Consider the following 22,927-nt stretch of genomic DNA (forward strand, 5'->3'; position numbering starts at 1 on the left):
TCATGGATCAGGGTCTGGAAAAGTTTGGGTTTCAATAATCTCTATGAAACTTGCCACATTTCCCTCTTTCAGTGACACAGCTAGCAACTTTAACAAGTGCTTTTTTATTTGTTTGCTTGCTTTTAGGCAGGACTCAAACGTTGCTAAAATATTCTCAAGGGCAGATAGATACAGGCCATGTGCACTGGTACCCCACTGGCAGCTGCAGCAAAGATGTCAGGAAGAAAAATCTTCAAAAATCAAGTTTCAATGTCTTACATAGACATCCTTTGCAAGACTGGGTGCAGCTGCCCCCATCATCTTGCTCAGCAGGATGGCAGCTAATGGTGGCTCTCAGCCTGGAGCCCTGGAAGAATTTGTTACACCAGGTCTTGCAGCACAACATTTAGCTTTTTGCTCCAGACAAGTTCACCACAGCAATCAGCAGGGTGGAACCTGGAATCACAGTCAGCAAGGGCCTCACGGGTGGGCATGCCTCTACCTGAGACTGAAATGAAATCCATGCAGCTCTCATTAGCTTACTGGCTCTGGGAAAATGAAGATAATCTCCAGCTCTCATTGCCCCAGAAGAGAGGGAATAAGCTGCCACTGACATGGAACAGCACTTCCAGAGATGGTTTCAGCTGCAAGGTGAATGGTTCAGCCCAAGCAGACAGGTATTTGCTGTGATGGGATGAGGCTGTGGCAAAACCATCCCATTTACCCTTCTCTCCCTGCTCCAGTAGAAAACAGCCTCTGTCCCTCAGACACATCTGCCTCTGCTCAAAGATACTGTTTTCCTGGTGCAGCTGTTAGAACCGTATGCTAAGGCATGGCTATTGAATAAATCTGAAAAAGCTGCTCTACGGACTATTAAACACCTGTAACAGAATTCACAATGTCAGTAGATTTGCTTTTATACACGTTTCTTATTTTCCGTAAGTCCTTCTCCTTCTGGTAATAATTAGCAAGCACAGATCAATCCTGTGTATCACACCTAGATAAATTTTGGAAGTACTTTTAAAGATTCCTACAGAGCACATGCAGAATGTCCCTTGGCTGCCAGTCAGAAGTCACCTCCTTGGCAAACACAGTGTGTGCTTTCATGACTTTTACCCATGAACTGGACTGTTGCAGCAGAAATGTGAGCTGAGAGAGTCTGTGATGCTCAACATGACCTGGCAATGGGCACTTCCAGCTCAGAAAAGCAGCTGGGTCCTGGGCTGCATCAAGAGAGGTGGACGGGGACAGGGAATGGGACTGGAAAGATCCATACAGCCTTTTTCCTTCCTTCACCCTTCACCCTTCACCCAACTCAGCAGTGAAATGAGCTCGTGATGTTTCAGAAAGAGGATCCTAGATGACAAAGGACAGAATAAAGGGAAGTGTTCTTCACTTGCAGTCTGGTCCCAGGAGGGTGGGGGTCTCTTGGGGAAAGGAGGACAACCTGTACTTCTGGGAGAATGGGAGAAGTTGGGAAGATAGCAGTGTTTGTGATGACTTTCATCAACTGCAATGGTGAGTAAATGCTTCAATGTATAAGAAAAATCAGAGTACTAAGAGGGTAGGGAAAATCTTTTGAATTATAGCATCTTTTTTTTTAATTGGTAAGTCAATTAGAAAGTCTTTAGCTTATTGCATTAACCACTGAGCTTGAGAATTCATGAGTCTCCTTTGGCTCTCAGATACAATGAGGTGCTTTCGAGAGCGTAGCAAGTATTGGGCAAGTCAGCTTCCCTGCCTCAAGGCAAGAGCCCAATACTGTTTTTTGGGATCTTTGGCAGGGACACACCGTGGTGTCCAGCTCCCAAAACAGTCTTGGTGGAGCTGGAATATGCATTCTAAATTTAGTATCTTATCCTTGTTCTGTATCATGGTCCTGAGAAGAAGAGCTGTGAGACCAGGAGATGGCACATTTCATTCCCTTTGGTCTCTCCTACCCACTGACTCTCTGACTGCATCAGGAAAGCTGGGACTGGAACCTTGGCTTCAGTTCCCATGTGCCTGACTGAATATACCCTTTCTCAGGGCATGTATGACACTGGCAGAAGCAGAGGATTGTTTTGGGAAATAGGAGAATAGTGCTCTTAAAAGTCATATACAAAAGCACAGGATTGCTCCTGACATTTAGAAAATTGGGTTGAAATATATTCCCCATTTTGTCATAAAAAATCCCAGCTTTGCAGATTACTGGGATCTGCCTCTCAAGCAACTTATTGTGAGTTAAAGCTGCTGAATATAACTGAATATAAACTGAGTTAAAGCTGCTGAATATAACTGAATATAACCAGTGTCTTTCTGGGGAGGGGAAAAGAGAGAAGAATAAAGGGTATGGGGAGAGATGAGCCAAGTCAAATGAAATTCAGGTGATTTGCAACTTACAAGAGGCACTTCCCAGGGGAGATGTGGGATCCATGGACAGGCAGCCGGAGAAATTGGGAGAATGTCTGGAGAAAATCTGCCCACTCTTCTCCTGTGCCCCTGAATGCTTGGCAGGGTGCTGATATGGGTCAGGTCTGAAGTTTTCCAAGGCTAAAGCAAAAGGATAGGTTTTGGTCCACCATTCCTACTCCAGGTCCAGTACTGTAGGGAATATCCCTAAACATCCCTGCCCACAAGGAACCTCTCTGTACCGAGAAAGAATTAAGAATGGGCAAGTGCCCAGAGAGGAACACAACAAAAATAGACATGGTCAAGGCAGCTGTTCATTTCCCCATGCTTGATGACTTGGGCTGGCTTAGTGCTGTGGTCTGCAGCACATCTGAGACCTGGTCGCATGCTGGCATCTACTGCCCGGTGAGTCCCGTCTGTCTGGAGGACATTTCCCTCCTCTGCTGCATTCTGATTTCTTCCCTTCCACTGCTGTTCCCTGCAGCCCTCCTGGATCTATCTGGTGTCCACCAGGTCACAGGCACATGGATGGGATCCACCACTGTACCGTGTACCTACGTGCCTTCAGAAGGTGTCACACAGCAAACGCTTAGCTGGAGCGTGGAGCGGGACTCCAGCATCTCTACCATCTTCCGGAGGGATGATTCTGGGGACCACATCTTGCTGTCTAAATTCCGAGGCCGAGTCAGCGTCCCAAAGCACAGCCCAGGGGATGCCTCACTCCTCATTGAGAACCTTGAAATGCCTGACAGTGGACACTACACCTGTCAAATCATCTGGAGGTCTACAGATAACAGCTTGATAACAAGAGAGGTGACCACTACAGTTAAAGTTGTCAAAGGTAAATCCAGCAGGTAATCCCTACTCTTGTGCAGCCAGGTTAAACCAAAAGAAGATAGGGGGACAAGTGTTGCTGTGAATACTCTGTCACACACACTGTCTGACCCATCTAGGCTGGGGATTGAAGCATCTGCCTCCCTTGCTGTGTTGGTTAACCTTCTCAACACGTGGAGGTGTAGGAATAAACTGGGGAAGGGAGCCAGTTTGTGTACAGCCCAGCCTGGATCTATTGATGGGCCAGTTGAACCCATGATGTTTGAGATAATACCCAGACATGGTTCTATGCAGGTAGTCAATATCTCTGTGGTTCTTGTAGCAAGCGGGTGTTGTGTGAGCCAAATCTGCCTTCTCCCCTTCCCAAGCACCCTCAATGTGTGCTAGCAAAAAGCCTTTCTGCAAGGAGGCCACCAAACCCAGAGAGCAGGACTTTGTGAAAGGGTGGCAGCAATGGTGGCACAGCTGCTGTAACCTGGATTAACACACCGGTGACCTTAACTCAACCTCTGCAGAGAGGTGATGTGAGAGCCGAGCTGTTTCCTCCTGGGAAGGCGGCGACAGCGAGAACTGCTGTGCCAGGGGCACCGTCCCCACCACAGCCAGGGCTCCGTGACCCGGGCCCCTCTGCTTTGTCTTCCAGTGGCAGCCACCAAGCCCATCATCAGAGCTGGACAGCTGGGGCTGACGCTCCCGGCCGGAGGCAGCACCAGCCTCACCTGCGAGGCCAGCGGCTCCCCTCCCATCAGCTACCGCTGGTTCCGGGCCACCCCGGCGGGCAAAGCCGTGTTCCTGAGCAGCGGGGCCGAGCTGGCCTGGCCCAGCCTGCGGCCCTCGGACAGCGGGACGTATTTCTGCGAGGCAGAGAACAGGGCCGGCGCCGGGGCCGTGCAGCGCAGCGATGCCGTGCAGCTGACGGTGACAGGTGAGTGCCCACAGCCACAGCTGGCGGGGAACACCCGGCTGCAGTGCGGAGGAACAGCATCCTACTTCCCTGCCCGGAAAGAAGGAAATGCCCAACGCACTCTGACACATCCCTCCCCGCTGGCTCCGCTCTGTGCCCTTCTTTATTGCCTCTATTCCGTTTCCTCCTCGTTGAGGAACTGCTCTTCGCTGATGCAAAAGACGATTTCGACTTCAAACATTTATTTATTCCTCTGTGGGTTTTTTCAAGCTCTCCCTGGTTCTGTAATGCTGCCCACTGCAGTTCAGCAAGTTCCGACAGGGAGTCGGGGCTTTATTTTGAGAACAAGGAACAAGTCAGTGGTAATTCAGTGGCAGAACAAACCAAGCTGGCCTTTGCTCCCCACCACAGCCGCGTGTCTCAGGGACACACACTGCACTTCACACACACCGGGCTCTGACTCCTCCAGCCTCTGCACGACGGTGCGGGACAGCTTGGACTCAGCGGCCTCAGGGGCCTTTCCAATCTCAGCCATTCCCTCTTGGCTGCCTGCTGGAAAACTTGCAGCTCTCCTTGCCTGGTTACTCCATCAGCAGAGCCGTGAAGCCCCTGCTGGCACAGCCAAGCACAGGTAGCACAGCGTGGCCTCTGAAAGAGGCAGAGCCTGCTGAGCTCCCTCCCAGGCACGAAGCTTTGGCTGAAGCCCTGTGCTGCTTTTCCCAGCAGTCACACATTGGAGGGAGCAGCACGGGAACGGGGCTCAGAGCTGCAGGTGCTGGCTGTCGCTGCTGCCACAGCATCCCCCTCCTGTCAGCTGGGAGGGGGCTGCTTCCTCCTGCTCCTATCCCACCTCTGGGGAATTCTGTATCACAGCAGCATCACCAACGTGGTCAAACCCCTGTGTAAGCCTCTCCCTCCCCCTCACCTTGCAGATCTGCCCACAACAACAGTGGCCTTGTGGAGGAATGTGGGAACCACAGGCGGACACCACCCAGCCGCAGGTCAGGGTGGGAGCAGTGACATGGAGCACACAATGACAGGTGAGTGCCTAGGCCCGGGTTATTCATCTCTGTGGCAGGAGAAGACCAAGGCAGGGAGTTTGCTCTTCCATAGATAGATCAGACACCTAAGCTGAATATTGATTGTGTCCTGATTGTTACCCAGAGAGGCAATATCAGAGGCTGGCACCCTTCACGCTTGAGAATGTGCCTGATGATGGGAGGGGACACGAAAATGTCGTCTGTGTCCCTCTGGAACCAGAACTGTTGAGGCTGCAGAGCTCCAGAAGGAAGTTGCCTGACACAAGAGACCTGGCACAGGCCTCCACACCTCAGGGAGTTTATGGTGCAGCTGATGCCAAAGCACCCCAGGCCAGGCAGGGAGTCACCATAGGAGAGAGGGAGTGCAGGTGTCCTCTGGAAATCTAGGAAAGTGCCAGCAGGACAAAGCCAAAGCATTCCCAGGCCATGCTGTAGTCAGACATGATGCATCCAGGGCTGCCAGGAACCTGAAGGGCGATGGTCAGGGGGACATGAGTGCCCAATGCTGCCCCAGGCTTGATGGCAAGACACACACAGGATAATCAGTGAGTCTAGGCTGGCAGAGCAGACCCCATCTTCTGGATGCCCAGGGCAGCTCCCAGTGGGGCTGCAATGCATCCACCATTCTCCACTGACAGATCCGGTGCCAACAACACGCATCTCCAGGATGGATACTGCTCCAGTCGGGCCTTTCACAGACACAGGTGTGTGGAGTGTCATGCTGAAAAACACCAGATTTGCACTGGCAAGGGCACGGTGGCAAACATCATCCCAGACCAGCTCCACATCTGACTGCTGTGCTTGTGGCAGATACGGCTGCAGGGAACAAATCCCCTGGCATGCCAAATACCAGGCGTTATCCAGGCAGGAGCTGCGCTCCTGACACCCGCCCACACGCTTGTTTTTGGGGGTGTTTGCAGCCTGAAGTTTGCTGTTTGTCTCCACGCAGAGACGCCCCATCCCTGTAAGTGTTCAAGGCCAGGTTGGACGGGGCTTGGAGCAAGCTGGTTGGTGGAAGGTGTCCCTGCTCATGGCAGGGCGTGGGACGAGATGGGCTTTAAGATCCCTTCCAAACTAAACCATCTCGGCATTCTGTGACTGTCGGGGAGTGGCAGAAGCCCCAGGTGGCCCCGGCGCCTTCTCGGGTGCCTGCTGTGCGGGGGCCGGCCCGTGTGTCAGCGCTGTCCCCCCGCAGGTTCCCCGCTGCTGTACGGGCCGGCGGCCGCGCTGGGCGGCGCCGCGCTGGGCGCGCTGCTGGCGGCGGCGCTGGGCTGCTGGCGGCGGCGGAGGAAGGACGGTGAGTAGCGACAAACCCAGCCGGGGACGGGCGTGGGGACAGCCCCGGGAGGAGGGGACAGCCCCGGGAAGAGGGGACGGGGCGGGCCGGCGGGCGGGACAGTCCCATCCCCGTCACTCTCATCCCCGTCACTCCCATCCCCTGTTGATCCCTTCCAGGGATAAGCCTGTGGGAGGGTTTTCCCCTAAACGTTGGAACACTTGGAAGCTGCGTTTTGTTCTGTGACACATAAAACAAGTCGATACATATCTTAGATTTTTTTTTTTTTTTTTTTTCAGAACGTCTCTATGAAGTTGCTTTGTGAGTGCAATTTTCTACTTGGGACGTTAAGACTGAGGGCAGGGTGCTGGTATCTGCTCCTAAAAAGCCTCCTTGCTTAGTGAAAAGCAAAGGTTTATTTGCCTTACAGGGGGAGGATCTGAAAACCTTGGCAGTTTAGTTAGCAACATGAGGGCTTAACACAGGGTCACAGGAGATAGACAGACAACAGTAGATAATATCTTTAATAGTAAACAGAAAGATACTATGGGTGCTTGCTCTGAGTGCCTGTCACATGCCATGGGAAACTTGTTCTCTGTGGGAAATTCTCACCAATATTTAGCAAAGCAAAGGACAAAAATTCTCAGCTCTTCCTTTAAGTTCCCTCTACACTTGCCTTTCTCTATAAGAAACATGTCTGAGCATTTGGCCAAGTATTACTTTGCAGAGTTCCTATTAGTGTATGATTATACAAACACATCTGCCCTGTCCTCATTTCAATCTTCAACGCCTTTGTACTGCTTTCCTACTCAGAGACACACCGTAGCCATCTGTAGCAATTTTTCCCAGTTATTCCTGATAATTACTTTTCAAAGGCTAGAGTGTCTGCTGGTAACTTTAGAGTATAACATGATAATGCCATGAGAGTTTATAGTGCCAGTATTAACCAGTGCTTCTTTTTCTGTAATTCTTTTAAGTGTCTTTCTAATATCTTCCAGAGCCTCCCAGGCCTTCACTAGAATAATATGAATTTTGCTGTTTCACAGATTACGTGCTAGATCTTGTCTCTAAGATGTAAGTGAAGTGCCATCTGCTTTAGTTGTCTCTCTCACTCATGTCTCTCTTGTCCCAGCCGCAGCACTGCAGATGTCGCCCCACTGCATGCTGAGGTGGAAGTCCCTATTATATGCCTACATGAGGAAATGAGCTCTAACACTGAAAAGACTACCGTGAAAGACAGGAAAAGTCCTGAGTATGAGAACCTTGTGACTGCAATGGAATCACAATATGAAACAGAAGGAAATTAGTAAAGTACCAGCTTTTCCACATAAGCAGCCATGCAGGGCTGCAGGTACTGAATAGTGAACTTAACAGAAGGAAACTTTTCCTCCTGTTGTCCCTCTGTTCTGCTATCACTGCTTGCTTTAACCCAGAGGAGCTGCATAACCTTTTGGTCTTTGGCAGACCAGGCCCTGCCTGTGGGAGCAGAAACCCCCAGCCAACTGTCTACCCACTTCTATACAGCAAGTTGTTTCTGAGCAACCTGAAGGACCAAGGCAGGAAGAGAGGATCTGAAGGCGTGAGAACATGAAATTCTTTAGCCTGTAAATCCATGGGCAGTTGATAAAATGCTGCCAGTCAGTAACACTAGCAAGGGGTACTCTCCAATGTGTATTCCTGTTAAGACATTCCAGGCTGCAAGGAACCAGAATTGTGCTGAAAATGGAAATCCTCTGGCTTTTGCAGCTCAGCAAATACTGGTTGTACATCCTGGCTGTCCTTGAGTATTTCTTTCTTTGTTACAGCATGGTAAAGGGACAACAGAGGAGAGGCTGATGTCCCAGGAAAGTAATTTTTGCTATCAGACAGGAGCTCAGTGCTCAGAGAGAGAGGGAATGAGTCTCTGAACTCTCACCCACTGGTTTTCTCCTTGAAAACCAGAACTGATGTCGAAGAAAATGCTGGGATTTAATTTTTACAGTATGGGGGCCAGAGGCATGATAAAATAGAGAGAAATTTGGATAGAGAGGCATTTGGATAATGACTGAGTAAGGCACCTGTCTGAATACAACAGACTGACACCAAATTACTCTGTGGGAAGTAAGTCAGCCTGTGATTACTAATGCTGACCTGTCATGTAACATGGATGCAGTTCAGCTGCGGTGCATTCCCTACACTACACTGTCACTCAGCAGCCTGATCTGCCTCATCATTGTTAATTGTTTGCATCTTGCCTGTACTGCAGTGCTGCTGTCAGCTTGTCCTCCCTACCTGTGCCTCCAGCCAGCATCCCTTTGTCCTCCAGGCTTGGCAGGGAGGAGGAATGCCTCCTGGCTTTAGCAAACCAAATTTGTGAGAGTTACTGGCTCTTTTTTATATCTGTGGGTGCAGCAAGGAAAGCATGGGGAAGCAGCTGAGCTCAAGTCACATATACCCTCCTGCTTGGCCCTGACTCACAAGGCTCATCCCTGCTGCCTTGGATCGTCCCTTCTCAGGTCAGCAGCCTAACAGCAGGGCCACATTGCTGTTTGTGGCCTGAGTACTGTGTAGAGCCACACTTTTACCTTTACATCTCTGCACTGCAATGATGCTTCTTCTGCAGGACATGAGGTGGGCAAGATCAGAGGTAAAAATCTGCCCATATTGTGAGGGCTTCACAAACACAGTGACAGCCATGCAGGGAGGGCTGTGCTGGGTGTCAGGCTGTACTCCAGGGAGGCAGACAGGATCCAGTCAGTTCCTGTGGGACCTATGGCTGCCAACCCTGAAGACCCCATGCTGCAGAAGCTGCTGCATCAGCAGTTCCAGGGATAGTGCAGAACAAAGGAATTGAGGGAAATGGGGCGCTGCAGCACACACACAAGGGCAGTAGGATATGGTGCAAGATCAGTGCTGGATGGGAAGGGAACTGAAAATTTCTCAGCTTCCCCATCCTTACCTCAGCAGATCTAGGCCCAAAACTCATGACATGGCACTCTCCTTTTCCCCCCCAAATATCATCCTCATTAATTTTCTATTAGCTTGGTGTTTTGTGCAAGTTTTCCAGCTGTTAAAGGCTCTGAGCTCCAGGTTCACTCATTGACTATACAACACCATGGTTTTTCCATCTTGTGATTCCTCCCAGCACTGATCTGCTCTGGGCAGAGGTCTGGACACCTTTCTCAGAAGACATGAAGCCTGGGAGAAGCTACAGAGGAAGGAGTTAAGAAAGGGAGAGCAGATGCCCCAGATGGACCACCCCCACTTACTCCATGTTGTCATTCCCTCTAGTTAGGGCAGCAAAAGGACTTTGGGTACAAGTAGCAGAACAGTGGAAAAACAAGAAGCCTATCTCCAATACTGACGTGTTTTTACCTGAGCAACAAGTGTGTGATTATTTCTTTATTTTACTTTTGGTATGTTTTCCATGTGTCTAGTAAAACCTGTTGGCAACAGAACATTTTTCTTCTGAAAGCCACAGAGGGTTCTGCTGTGTTGCATCACCAGCAAACCAAAGAACTTCTCTTTTTGTTGCACTGGTCATTCACCCAAAGCTCATCTGCTGAGCTCTGCTCCAAAACAGAAGGAAAAGCTCAGCTTCTGCCCTGAAAGGACACTGCCTCCCAAAAACACACTATCTTGAGTGGCCGGCGCAGTGTAATGGGACTCACAGTTCCCCTTGCAGTGCCTGTCCCCTGGAGGGGACTTGTTGGCTTTTACACCTGCTGGGTTTGTCCCATACAGAGCAGGGAGGTGGGAGATGAAGTCCCAGAGAAATTTGTCCCACTGTAATTTGGTGCTTGTTCTGGTAAGAGAGGAAGGAGTTTACATTCTTCCCCTTCACCCCAGTCATCTAGATGGATCTGTGAGCTGAAGGAGGGAGTTATTTAAAAAGCAGAGAACAAACTGCTGAAAGCAAAAATTGGAAATGCATGAGAAAACAAGAATGAAGGGGAAAAACAAACACTTGGCCAGCAAAGGAGGTTGGGTCTGTTGAAACCTCGAGGTTTGAGTGACAGCAGGGCTTGGGGCTGACATGGCTGTGTGCTTTATAATCCACTGGGGACAAACAAAGCCTGAAATCACAGACCTTGCTCTCTTTTGAAGCTAACCTCAGTGATAAAGGTCAGAGTGATGTTTGTGAGTCATGAGGAGGTGCTTGAGAGAGACCATGGGAGTGTGAGTCATAAGGAGTAGGGCCACTTGTGGACCATGTTTGTCCAGAAGTGCACAAGCTATTCAGAAAGCAGAACACAATTTGCTTGGGCAATGATATACATTCACGGGTCCCAGCTTTGTACAAACTCCAACTTCTTCAAAATATTTACTAAGAAATAGTTGCAACAAAAAGACCAAAAGCTTAGTATTCAAGTTTATTAATACTCTCAAATATTGCAAAATTTGCTGGTGGTATTGTCCTAAAACTAGTCAGTAGGGTCTTGGAATTTTTTTTTATTTTTGAGTTTTCCATGTCAAATGCTTTCAAAGAGTCTGATTTGTCAAATTGGGCTGGATACTGCCCGTCATTCCCCTACCCTGACATATCTGAAATGCTACAAGTTAGTTACTGAAAACACTTATCAATCATTACATCTTCAAGTGGGACAATTTAGAGGGAATTACTTTAATTAAACAGCAGAATAGGCAACCTTGCTGCAAGTGCTGACTAGGAATAACCATCCAAAGACAAAGTCTTCTCCAAACAGCAAAGCTCCCAGGAGGGGCAATGGACTCCACGGCCTAATTTAAAACAGATTGAGCAAACATGCATTTTTCACAGGCTAATGGGCCAGAGGGAAGTTAACAAGCAGCCTCATTAGTTTGTACTCCATATAAAAAAAGATTACTACTATGTGCAAAGGAAAGATTATTACAGATAATGCTGCCTTCACCCATGATGTTGTGATTGTACTTGCCAGGATCCTTGTTAACTGAGTTTCATTTACAGCTGGCTAGTTAATGCTTGTAAGAGAATAGCATTGTATTTGGATGCAGAGAACAAGGACCCAGGGCACAATTCCGTCTTCACAGTGCAGAGAAGTTGCACCAGAACCACTTCTGCTCTGATTTACTGTTGGGAGGGATACCCCGACAGACACTTCCAAAACCAGGGTGGAAGGGAAACTTGGCAGCACAGGATCAGTCAGTTCTGGAACAATGGGATGGGCTGCTGAGTACCTCGGTGGGTTTTTGGAGAGGTACTCCAAGCCTGGAGAGGAAGACTCCTGCCAGAGCAGGAGGAAAGGGCTGGACCCTCGGCGTCACGTTGCTCAGCAGTGCCTCACTTGGGGTATTTGACAAACTGACACTCTGCACACTGAGTGTCGGACTCAGCTTGTCAAATACACGCAGTGCCACACTGCAGCTCCCAGGGTCACAGTGTCCTCGCTGGATGCCAACCTGGGCACACAGAGGGAAAAGAAGCACAGCAGCTGTTGTTAACTTCAGAGGCTTTTTCCAGTTAGCGAAAAGCATCATTAGTCCCCCCATATTTCCCCCTCCTGCACTCTGTTTTGGGTGAGAACCACACCAGCAAACACTGCTTTCTGCTAAGGAAAAGAATCCACTATATTAATTCAAAAGTCAGAAAAATAAGTACAACTCTGCCCCTGGGCATGCACATAGGGGTTCATCACTGCCTCTGTTGGAGGCTCCTCCATTTGGCAGAATACTGTAAAGGTTGTGATGCTGAAAGAAAACCAAGCTCCACACAGGGAAACAATGAAATTCTTCAGAAGAGAACTGAAACTTTCTCTTCCGTTGACTAACTAACCCTCTTCTGCTTCACTTCTAGCAAACAGAAAAAGCCTCTCCTGCAATAAGTGGAGCTTTCCACCTCCAAATGCTGGCATAATCCAGCCTTTAAGGGTGAACAGCATACTCACACACATATACACGCTTCTTGCACAAATACAAACAATACTCTTATTCCCTTGTTCTTTTAACAGAAGCGTGCAGGAAATGCAGAAATGCACCTGAAGAAAACTAAATAACAAAACATACACAAGAGAAGATATTTCACAGTATTACTCTGTTCTGTGTCCTGCTCAGATGCTTACTGTTTAGAAATTCAGCCTAAAAACAGATTTGAAATTCTGATATTGTACAACTTTCCCAGAAAAATCCATACTGGCTCCTAAGTCATACACCCATTCTGAACAACACTGTTTTTGTCATTCAAACTCTTTGTGGACATATCCAGATATAGCTGAGTTTTTAGCGTGGTGTTTTAGCTTCCTTACCAGCCCACGGATTTTAATTTCACATGACCAGCATCACCATGCTATTTTTAGTATCAAAATAAAAACGGAAATGTTTTTAATTATATTTTTAAGGTAGACCATTAAAGACACTAAAGTAGAATTAGATTAAGTTTATTAACAGTATCATACAGTGGGCAATTCATCAACCATTTCTACCTCTAACTTCTGTGACTATTTTACACAGATGATCATAGGATTCCATCTAATATCACATACAGAAACATACCTAGAAAGGAAAAGCTTTTTTCAGGTGAAAGCATAGCAAATACATACTTTCCAAAACCAGAAGAGCGTGGAGTAAGACTTAAGAGCAATGGAACAGCTACAGCTTTAAAGGTAAAATCTGTTTCTAGACTGAGTCACTGCTCAGGCTTTGCAATTCTGGCATTCCCCTGTCTCCACCTTTGCCTTGGGTGCAATGTAGATAGTGAACCAGTTCTGGCTCCTCGTTCCAAATGCAGTTCAGCCATGGCAGATAAAACTATGTGGCAATGGATAAAAGCAGCATGTGCATTTCATGAAGATAAGAAAAGTGTTAAAAAGCTGATTTAATGTCAGTCTACCAGAGTACATGTGAACCTGTGATCCCCCAAAGGACTCTAAGCCATACCAAAATGTGGGGAAGCCACTAGAGAAAGACTATGCAGGCTCTTCCACAGTATCAGTGACCAGACTGCCTTCAGCTTCAGTGCTGATGTCTAACAGGGGCAGATCTGGCCTTGGAGGGGGAAGAAGAAAACAAGGCAGCACTGCTTCTGCAATCGAAGCTTAAAATAGTCCCCCATTGTGGCTTTCTGAGGGGAAAAACAGCCACTTTTGGTGTGAGGGACAGATAAGGGGTGGGGACACAATGGAGATAATTCTGTCAGCAGATGGGAATGGAACTTGCAACTCTACCCGTAGAGATCGTATCTGATGTGAATGGATTTGTCATTGTCAGAACTTCTGGTTTCAAGCTAAAGTGGGTATTTCCAAGTAAAAACTTAGTGTTATAAAACTGAGCAATCTACTGCATACTCTGAAGGCAAAACAGAAAGAATTTCTCTTCCTGCATTCTGGAGTCAGTCCCTTACCAAATTCAGGAAAAGTCCCCTCCACAGTGCACATCATCGCTCAGGTATTTTTACAGGGCTGTGAGACTGTTCTGCAAATTGTAATGAAAAAAAATGAAAAGTAAGATTATTGGATACATTCAACTCTAAACCTAATAACATAACAGCATGCAGGGAAGTGTGGCTGTGTGGTTTTCACATGGTAAGTAGCAGAGCCCTAGGATGCAGGCTGCAGCCATTTCAAGGCATGCATTTATTATGCAGGATTTGAACTGGAATCAAGGTCATCTCTGTTTTCCACTTGGTGAAACAAATCACAACCTGAATTGAAAGCAAGAGTCCCCACAGATGTATGACAGCAGGGTCTGCTGAAACCCTGGCCAGCTGAAACTTTGGGTTGTGCTTCTTCTAGAAGCTGGAAGCCTTTGTCATAACAGAGACAAACAAGGCTTTGCTCATGGCAGGCTTCCACTGGATGCTGTCCTGTTCCATATATGACCTTCCTGTGCCCCCAGCCCTGCAGTGGACACTGCAAGGAGCTTTGCCAGACAAACGATGGCTCACTTCAAAGCCCTCAGGATGGGCCTAATAATCCCCCCATTACCTTCAGGTCAACATCTTCACATGCTCCCACAGCCCCTGCACTCCCCTAAGCCCCGCAGCTCCCATCTCTGCACACTGGACTCTGTCCCCATGGCTGCTCATGCCCCAGACACCCAAAGAGGGGAAGAGGGTGTGGTAAACTTTCATCTGCTCTACTAAAACCATCACAACAGTGAGAAATGGAGCTGAAGAGCACACTTGCACACAACTGGGACAGGATTTCTCCCTGGTTACACTGTCCTCCATCCCACACCCTGTTCATTGTGAGCTGCCTCATCTATGGCTAATTTAGATCAAAATCTCCCACTGCCAGCAGCTCACAAGCAGCATGTGTGTGTCTGTGAGCTGAGGGAGCACGCACACACATATCCTGCTGCTGTGCAGGGCTACATATCACTGCTAATCGTAATTCATCGAGGAGCTGTGGTCCAAAGCGCAGTGTTCCCTGGCTGAGACCCGTAGCATTCCATCCCTGAGCCTGCCCTCCCCAAGCACACACACAGCCAAATGCTACCTCATCCCTGAAAGGAGGCACCAAAAAGCCCCCCTGGCTTACGCAGACACAGTCCCAGCACCGAAGTGAGGCAGCCCAATCCCAAACAGGATTAAGATCCCCCCAAAACTCGAGGTGTAACGTGGGATAGGAGAACAACTTTCTTCACTGCCAGGAACACGGACACCCGGCACCTTTCAGTGTCCCAACACCCACGGGCCTTTGGGACCTCCTGAGGGAGAAACAGGAGATGAACCCCAAAGGACACATTCTCCCCCGTCCCCAGCCACCCCTTCCGCGGGCAGGAGGGGGACCTGGCACCTACCATAGCTGGGCCATCCTGACCCGGGGCAGGCAGGGCCGGCAGCGCGGGGCCGCAGCGGGGGCCGTGCAGGAGCGCGGTGGGGGCACAGCCCGGCCACACAGCTCGGTTTTGAAGGGGCTGCTCCTCCTTCAAGAGGAAGCTGCGAATGGGGAAGATAAGGCTGAGGTTAGATAACAGGAAATGTCTGGATGTGAGTGACAACACATCCAGGTTGTGAAAGCAGCTCTCCCCATCCTGCCGCGGGGTACGCGGCTCACGAGCGGGCTGAGGGCGAGCGCCTCGGCCTTTGGCCAGAGCAGCCAGGACGCCTCAGAGGGCCGGGCACACAGAGCCTGCGGCCGGGCCAGCCGCTGGCAGCACGGGGAACGGCACCAGGGCAGCTGGGAGCAGCCACAGCGACTGTCCCGAGTCCGGCCACCGCAGGCCATCTATCTCGCAGTGCTCAGGCTCCGCTGCCCTGGCTGCTGAGGAGCCATGGAGACGGCTGTGAAGGCACAAAAAACAGCCAGAAGGGCTCTGGGTTCAGGAGACAGGCTCATGCCCGGGCTGTGCACAGAGGGCTGGATCTCTTACCCGGAGAGGAGTCCGAGTGAGGCACAGAGAAAGAGCCAGGGAACACTGTGCTTTGAACCACAGCTCCTTGATGAATTACCATTAGCAGTGATATGTATGTTCTCAAGAGTGGGCTGACACTTCAGCCACTGCAGGAGGTTTCGTTCCAAAAGCTGTCCCGCAAGTTCACCTCACTTTTGAATTCACAGCCATGCCTCAGTTCTTCTGTTCCCTCACACTCACATGAGCAGACAGGTTTTGCTTTCCCAGTTGCGGCACTCGAACAAGGAGCTGTCCCTCCTTCTGTGCCCCTGCTGGTCCCTCCACACGCTCTGGTGTCCACTGAGGTCCCTGTCACTGTCTCTGGAGCATCCACAATGCCTGCACAAAAAAGTAAACACCAGTGCTTAGTTCAGAGCTGTAACCAAAGCAAGTCCCACAGTTTCTCCTCTCCTGTCCCCTCCCTGTACCACCCTCAGTATGAGGCACTCTCAGGTGGCACCCAGCATCAGTGCTGTTTCTGTCCAGCCTGGCCAGAACCCCAACTGGCCAGCACAGCTGTGGGAACAAAGACCAGCAAGCTGTATTTGCCGAGGCCAGCAGCATAGCTGGCCAGGCAATAGCAAAATTAATTCAAGCAAACCCAGGAATTTTAGAGATTCCTCATCTTTCTAGGCCAGTGTGATACACAGTATATTTTATAAAGCCAGGATTCATTAAAAAATTCTTGCTCTGTCTGCACCATCCCAAGCATGTTTGCCATCATCGAGCTCTGACAGTGTGATGGACACTTGACAGACATCCCTCTTGTAGAATTTGTTTTCCCACTTCTAGAATTCAGCTGCAGCTTTTCCTTTCCAGTTTTGCCTTCCCACTGCTGTCTGGCTCTTCAACCAAACCACACAGACACCCTCCAGTGCTGGTGGCTGGGGCCTGCCCTAGTCCAGCAGCTTTCAGTTACGTTATCAGCATGCCAGGACTGTAACCACAGACTTTATGTTTCTGCAGCTCTGACCAAACCCTTAATCTGGACAGCACTTACTTATGCCTCCAAGTAACTGAGCCCTTTGGGAGCACCTACAAGGTACTCCTGAGGCTGTGTGCACACATAATAAGACCAGCCATCCTGCAAACAGTCAAACCCATTCCCTGTGCCCAAGGAAGAGCTAGATAATGAGGAATACAGTTACTGTCCAGTTCCTCTTTCATTTGCCTGTGTTTTAAAATACACATTAAAAGAGGAATGTACAGGTCTGGGTGGTTTTGTTCTGTTTTTACTTTGGTTTCAACTGGGGGAAAGAAGTAGGTCTGTTCATGTAGTCTATGTAGTTTTTTATGCAAGCAGCATGAGCTTCAGTCCATGAAGGCTTTCTAGCCAACATGCCACCAGAAACCTGAGACTCATCAGCTGGAGCAGTGGGAGATGAAGCATCCTCCCCCAGCCAGGACACTCTGCTTTGCCTGCACCTGACCCCAGCCCAGTCCTGTGGGCACTCAGTAATGTCCAAGGTGAAAGGCTCTCAGAGAAGCTGATTTCCCCTATACTTTGCAGATGTCACCACACTGCCCTACTCTGTGCAACAGCCTTGAAATCACACTCAGCATTTCCCAATGAAGGGAGTGTTTGCAGTGCACTTGCAGTGCACACAGCTCTGTAGCTTGCTCTGGGAAGAGGAAGAAAGGAGGTAGAGAAGCTGTGGCCACCACAGACGGTCATCAAATAATGTTTCAGAGGCTTCTGCACATTGCTCCCCAAATTTTCTTGGAAAATCACTTGAAAAAAAGGCCATCCATTTGATTAGCATGCAGCAAATTCTCTCACACTGCAGTCTCAAATTCTTGTACTTTTTACCTGCCATAAAGTAGGACATGAAGGATTAGCAGGTTTGTACTGGACATGGAAAAACTGGGACTCATTTAATATTGATGCTGCTCTGTGCAGATCAATCCATGCAGACATGAAACAAAAAGGACACAGAACTCTTGGAGCAAGTCCAGAGCAGATCCACAAAGGATAGAATAAGAGGATGGGACCACCTTCCCAACAAAGATATGGAAAAGAGTTGAGGCTGTTCAGCCCGGAGAAGAGTGTGTGGAGACCTTATAGCAACTTCAGTATTTGAAGGGCCTACAGATACTGGAAGCTGGAGAGGGACTCTTCATCAGGAACTGTAGTGACACGACAAGGAGTAATGGGTGCAAATTGAAAGAGAAGAAATTTAGGCTGGCTATTAGGAAGCAATTATTTACTGTAAAGGTGGTGAGATACTGGAACAAATTTCCCAGGGAAGTTGTGAAAGCCCCAACACTGTCAGAGTTCAAGGCCAGGCTGGAAAAGGCCTTGAGCAAGCTGGTCTTGTGGAAGGTGTCCCTGCTCATGGCAGGGGGAGTTGGGACTAGATGATCTTTGAGGTTCCTTCCAGCCCTTAACTTCCTATGTTTCTGTGATCCAAACTGACTTAGCCAAGGCCAGATGATTGCAGAATCTAGCCCTTGATCAGCATGCCTTTGCAGCACACCAGAAGATTTTATACTGGGACAGCTTCTCACACAAATATCTTCAAAGTCAATATACTCCTTTTGATGAAGAAATTAAAGCTGTGTGTTACCAAGTCAGACCCAACTCCAATCGTCAATGACTGTCTTCCATTTCAGTTTGCTCAGTCAATCCAGTTCTGCCATCCTGCAGCATCTGGAATTAAGTCCATCAGTTTTGAAGCCACCACATGAAAGGATGGAAAGACAAATTATTCATACATCAAATTCAAAAATACCAAACCATTCTTTTGGAGTTCCTTCTCCCAGGTGAAGAATACTATTATTTTCTCCTGCACTGGCTACCTGTTCAAATTGTTTTCCTTCATCCTTAGTTCTTGCAGAGCTTTCAGACTAAATCTCAGAGAGACAGTTACTACCAGACTTTCTCCTGAGCTATCTGTGAGAACAGCAGGCACTGCCTTGCCCTGCAGCGAGGTGTTAATGACCCACGCTCTAACAAAGCCAGCAGTGACCCCTCCAGCAGTCAGCTATAACACCGCCCTTCTTTTTTTTTAGTTTGTCCAGGTGTGGGTGAGCTGTGACACTTCTCAGCACACTTACAGGTGCTGCTTGGGAGAAGCCAGTGAGAGCCCAGCATGCCCACGGGGGAAAGAGTGAAAATAAAGGTGTTTATGTGAGCGACCACAGCGAGCGTGTGAGAGAGGAGAGGAGGAAAGGGGAGACCAGGAGCAGCCCTGAGCTTCACTGCAGCACTTCCCTGTGCCTCTGAAAGCACTCGTGGTGCTGGATTCTCCAGGGAGCAAGATGGGGTGAGTGTTTTCACAGTTCCCTCCAGAAGATGGCTGATTATGACAACATAGCTCTAGCCACTAAAACAACCTGCAACGATGCGGGAAGATATCACAGTTATTCCTTGAAGGCCAAGCTGTGCATCATGGAGGAACTCACTTGGGAGATCTTTAATCCCTGCATCTGGGCAGGGATCTCTTCAGCCAGCAAGGTTAGAGACATTTCATCCTCACCACCAGCCTGCCTCTAGGCACAAAATTTCTCAACTGCCACTTCTTGTCAGCAAAACTCACTCAGCTGAACCCTGCCTCACTGGCCAACCTCAGCTTTGAGTCGTATAAACACCTTGTTCCCCTTTCCATTCTCCACCTTGTTCAGAAAAAGAAAAACAAATCAACACACCACGTGGACCTCCAAGTTTTGCTGTTAGTGCCATCCTCCCTTCCTGTCCTCTTTTCTGGCAGGTGCACAGCAACAAGAGTCAGAGGCTGGGCTCCAGCAGAGGATATTTCTGTTCATGGCTGATTATGTGGTTGGCGCATTTATTTTAGACCTCTGGTTAAGGGAGGGAAAAATGAGAGACAGAGAGAGAGGAAAAAAAAAAGGCAGACACCAACCAGGAGGTTCAAAGCTGTTTTTCAGATGGACAGTGAGAGATAAGAAAACCCCACTAACTGTCACAGCTACTGAATGACCCAGAAGACATCCTGTACTTCATACACTGTTAAGAATAGTATTCAGGGAACAGTAGTAGTGTTGACTTAATACTAAAGAAGTAGTAAAATAGCATCAAAAATCCTTAATCCTAAAGAAGTAGCAAAATAGCATCAAAATAGCATCAGCCAGGGGTCAGGCAAGTTCACGTAGCTCCAATTTGTTCTTATTTAATTTTAATGAGTACATTTGGATTTTTATATGAGTGGAAGAAAACCAAACTTCCTTTTTTTCCCTAGGTCTGACATACCTGTTCAGTTGAGACCAGTTCTCTGTTCATTGGTGCTACGTAACCTTGTCTAGAGATTTTGCTTCAAAATAAAGTTTGTATTGCAGCCACCTATTTCCTTAATTCCAGCACATAATTGAAAAATAAAGCTATATTTTCCCATATACGCTCCCTCAAAGGACTATCTTTTTTTCTTGCAGTAATCTTATTACATGGCTAGACAAACAGTAAAGTCTTACTCTAGGTGTGAAAGATTTATATATTTTATCTCTTAAAGGAATCATGAGCTATGGAGCTGCTTTATTCACTGCTGGTATCAATACTGTTACTTCTGAACAGTATTCTGAACAACCCTGGAATTCAAAAAAGACAACTGTGGATTCTGATATATATTTTTCAAATTTTTTTTTTCCTAAAAAAATTAACAAGCATTTAAGTTGTCAAAGGATTGTGCCAATTCTTTTTCACAGACAATGAAGGCAGAGAGCAACTGTGTTTCTGACACTCATTACTGTGTTTTACTGAACATGCAGTAACTATTTTTTTTTTTTTTCTCTGCATATTACTTTCAGAAACCACACATTAGGCAAGTTTCTCTGCTGCCACTTTCTGGAGATCCTACCAAATGAATATCCTGGGTACAAAGCACTGGTGATGGTTACAAGGCATAGCAGGCCGAGGTCTGTGGTGAACCTGCACACTCCTGCTCTGCGACTGCAGCCTCTGTGCCTTGCCAGGCCCTCTCCCACACGGGAATACAGCAGGAAGAGCAGCTTTGCAGTGGTGCTCTCAGACTGCCCTCACATTGCTCAAGCAGCCAGTGCTGGCAAAAGCAATTGGCAGTCAGGAAAGAAAACCACATCAGGCCTTCCATGTTTGGAGAAACCGCTTCTAAAAGCTCCTAAGTCACAGATAACTGGTAACTGGGACTGCAGCTAGAGAGATATTAGTTACCCAGTTCTGCCATTCTTCCTTTAGCATCTGCTGCCAGTGAGCTCCAAGTGATAGAGTGCTGGGTCAGCCTGCCCCTACTCTGATCCTGGGCAGATGTTCTGCTCTTCAGTTAAGCCTCAGAAATGACTGCAGGAACAGCATGGGACCAACATACCAGGAACACCTAAACACCAAGTTGATGTGTTTATCAGTCCTGCACTCCACAGGCAACTGCTGCAGTGTAACAGAGATGTCCCTTGAGCATTGACCACTCTCAGACCCTTCACTTTGAGCTGCTGTGAGGAGGCAGATGTGCAAGTATCACTCACCCCCCTTTTAGAACACAGAGGGCATTTCGACACCACTGCCCTGCTTGCAGAGTCACTGTCAAAGGGAAGTATGTGGCCGCAGGGCTCTGGCTCGCAGCTTGCCTGCTGTGTTGCTTAACAGTGACAGTTGGGTTTACATCAGCCACCCTTCTCTGTGGCAATGAAGTGCTTCCCCAAGACCATCATAACAGAACAAAAGGAGGTTTCTGTACAACACACCTCTGTCTGGCAGTACATGAGATTTCATGCTGCTAGGCCACGTCGTAATGATTACATCAAACCTCCCTGTTGGGGACACAGAAGAAGTTCACAGACATTGTGAAAAAACATCTGTCACAGCTGGATCACCTGCTTCATCAGACCTCTTCAGAGTGGCACAAGGAACGCCAGAACAGAATTGTGTGGGTTGGTACAACTGCCAATGAGTTTGCAAAAGTGAGAGCCCTGGTTTTCATCAGCATTGCCTTGGCTGCTGCAAGGCTTCTCACTCATCCCAAGAGGAAAAGTGTACTATGAGAGAAGGCCACAGCCCTCATAACTTGGGCAGCCTTTTCTTTTATTTTAGACTCTTAAGAGATAATTCATTTAGTCATATACCTTCACACTGTAGCTGAACTGGGACAGGCACACCAAACAGACCAGAATCTCTCCAACACCCATTATCTATTTCCATCACATCTTCCCTCTTGTATTGAAGCTTTTGAGACATTCCAGGGTGTTTTCCAGTCCAGTGAAATTCTATCAGCACACCTCTTCCCTCTGCAGTGCCTCATGTGACAGCCTAGAGCAGCGATGCAGGCTGAAAGGCCAGCCTGCAGCAATTGGGGATTTCTCCCCCTTCCCAAAGCAGCTGAGTTGCTTCACATCCTTTACTCAGTCAGGTATGAATCAGAGATCCCTTCAGGCAAAAGCACGGAAATACATGGAAGGAAAGAGGTTTTATTGACCTTGATAGCTTAATCTTATCCCAGGATGTGAATGAGCTTTAAAAACACTCAGACTGAAAAGTTCAAATGTAGACACAAATGTCTTTTTCCAAAGCAGTTTATGGAACATTGCACAAATCCAACAAGGCACATAAAGTCTATTTTAAGCAGCACCCCAGCCTTATCCAGACAGTGAACTTACACTTGGCACCAAGAAAGACAAGAAATTGCCCATCAGAGCACATGGCCCGAGTGAGGTGTTAGTGTCAGAGCACTGATTATCCACTGAAATGCCCACAGGCAAGGAGTCAGGCCATCCATCTGCCTTGAAGGGCTGGTTGGAAGGGCTGGCAAGGACACAGCCGTTCTCGTGGCTTTCTGTCAAAGGCTGAGCAAATGTGAATGTTGAATCTTAAAGCTGGAGCAGATAGGGTAACTCGAGGCAGGGTCACTTCTTCAAGCAGGTAAATACCGAGCCCCTGGGCAGGCTGGGCAGGGACACGGCTGTTCCAGTAGTGTCGTGTTGGGATGAGCTCAGCCTGGAATTCGGCAGGCCACAAAGACAAGTGTCATTTAAAAACTGTTCTGCTGTGTATTCTGCAGTATGTGTTATATTAAGGATTTGAAACTTATTAGTAGATACAAAGAGAAATCCAGCGTAACTGGTGCAAGGAAGGCATAACAGATGAAGAGGAGATGCTGCGCTCCCGAAGCCACCGGCACACCGGGGAGAGCGGCGCAGTCTCCGGAGCCTGCGGGGGAAAATGAGCTGTCCCGGCCTCTCAGAGCCGCCTCTCGGGACAGCACCGAGCCGGGC

The 22,927-nt window shown here is 48.4% G+C and overlaps 1 protein-coding gene and 1 long non-coding RNA gene across 4 annotated transcripts; one reads left to right on the top strand and one right to left on the bottom strand.

The window, feature by feature from the left end:
- The first annotated feature begins 1,371 nt into the window (after positions 1-1,371).
- Positions 1,372-9,824, top strand: VSIG4 (V-set and immunoglobulin domain containing 4). 3 transcript variants are annotated; one of them, XM_088062846.1, is made up of 8 exons: positions 1,372-1,497; positions 2,855-3,211; positions 3,848-4,129; positions 5,041-5,148; positions 5,787-5,852; positions 6,344-6,445; positions 6,724-6,745; positions 9,549-9,824. In XM_088062846.1, exons 1-8 carry the CDS (start codon positions 1,443-1,445, stop codon positions 9,628-9,630), a joined length of 1,074 nt encoding a protein of 357 aa, XP_087918972.1. In that variant the 5' UTR covers positions 1,372-1,442; the 3' UTR covers positions 9,631-9,824. The 3 variants fall into 3 exon arrangements, with proteins under 3 accessions (XP_087918972.1, XP_087918973.1, XP_087918971.1); XM_088062845.1 differs by lacking the exon at positions 9,549-9,824 and adding an exon at positions 7,557-8,199 and having other exon boundaries at positions 1,373-1,497; XM_088062847.1 differs by lacking the exons at positions 6,344-6,445; positions 6,724-6,745; positions 9,549-9,824 and adding an exon at positions 5,959-6,131.
- A 942-nt stretch (positions 9,825-10,766) lies between these two features.
- LOC106628339 (uncharacterized) lies at positions 10,767-15,226 on the bottom strand. The gene is made up of 3 exons (XR_001331678.2): positions 15,140-15,226; positions 13,740-13,810; positions 10,767-11,803 (listed from the first exon to the last, which is right to left on the bottom strand). It is a non-coding gene; the product is annotated as an uncharacterized LOC106628339 (long non-coding RNA).
- Between the last annotated feature and the right edge of the window lie 7,701 nt (positions 15,227-22,927).

Source organism: Pseudopodoces humilis, chromosome 15 (genome assembly GCF_049639895.1).
Source record: "Pseudopodoces humilis isolate 2021_Gansu_Grassland_sample_001 chromosome 15, ASM4963989v1, whole genome shotgun sequence".
Lineage (NCBI taxonomy): Eukaryota > Metazoa > Chordata > Aves > Passeriformes > Paridae > Pseudopodoces > Pseudopodoces humilis.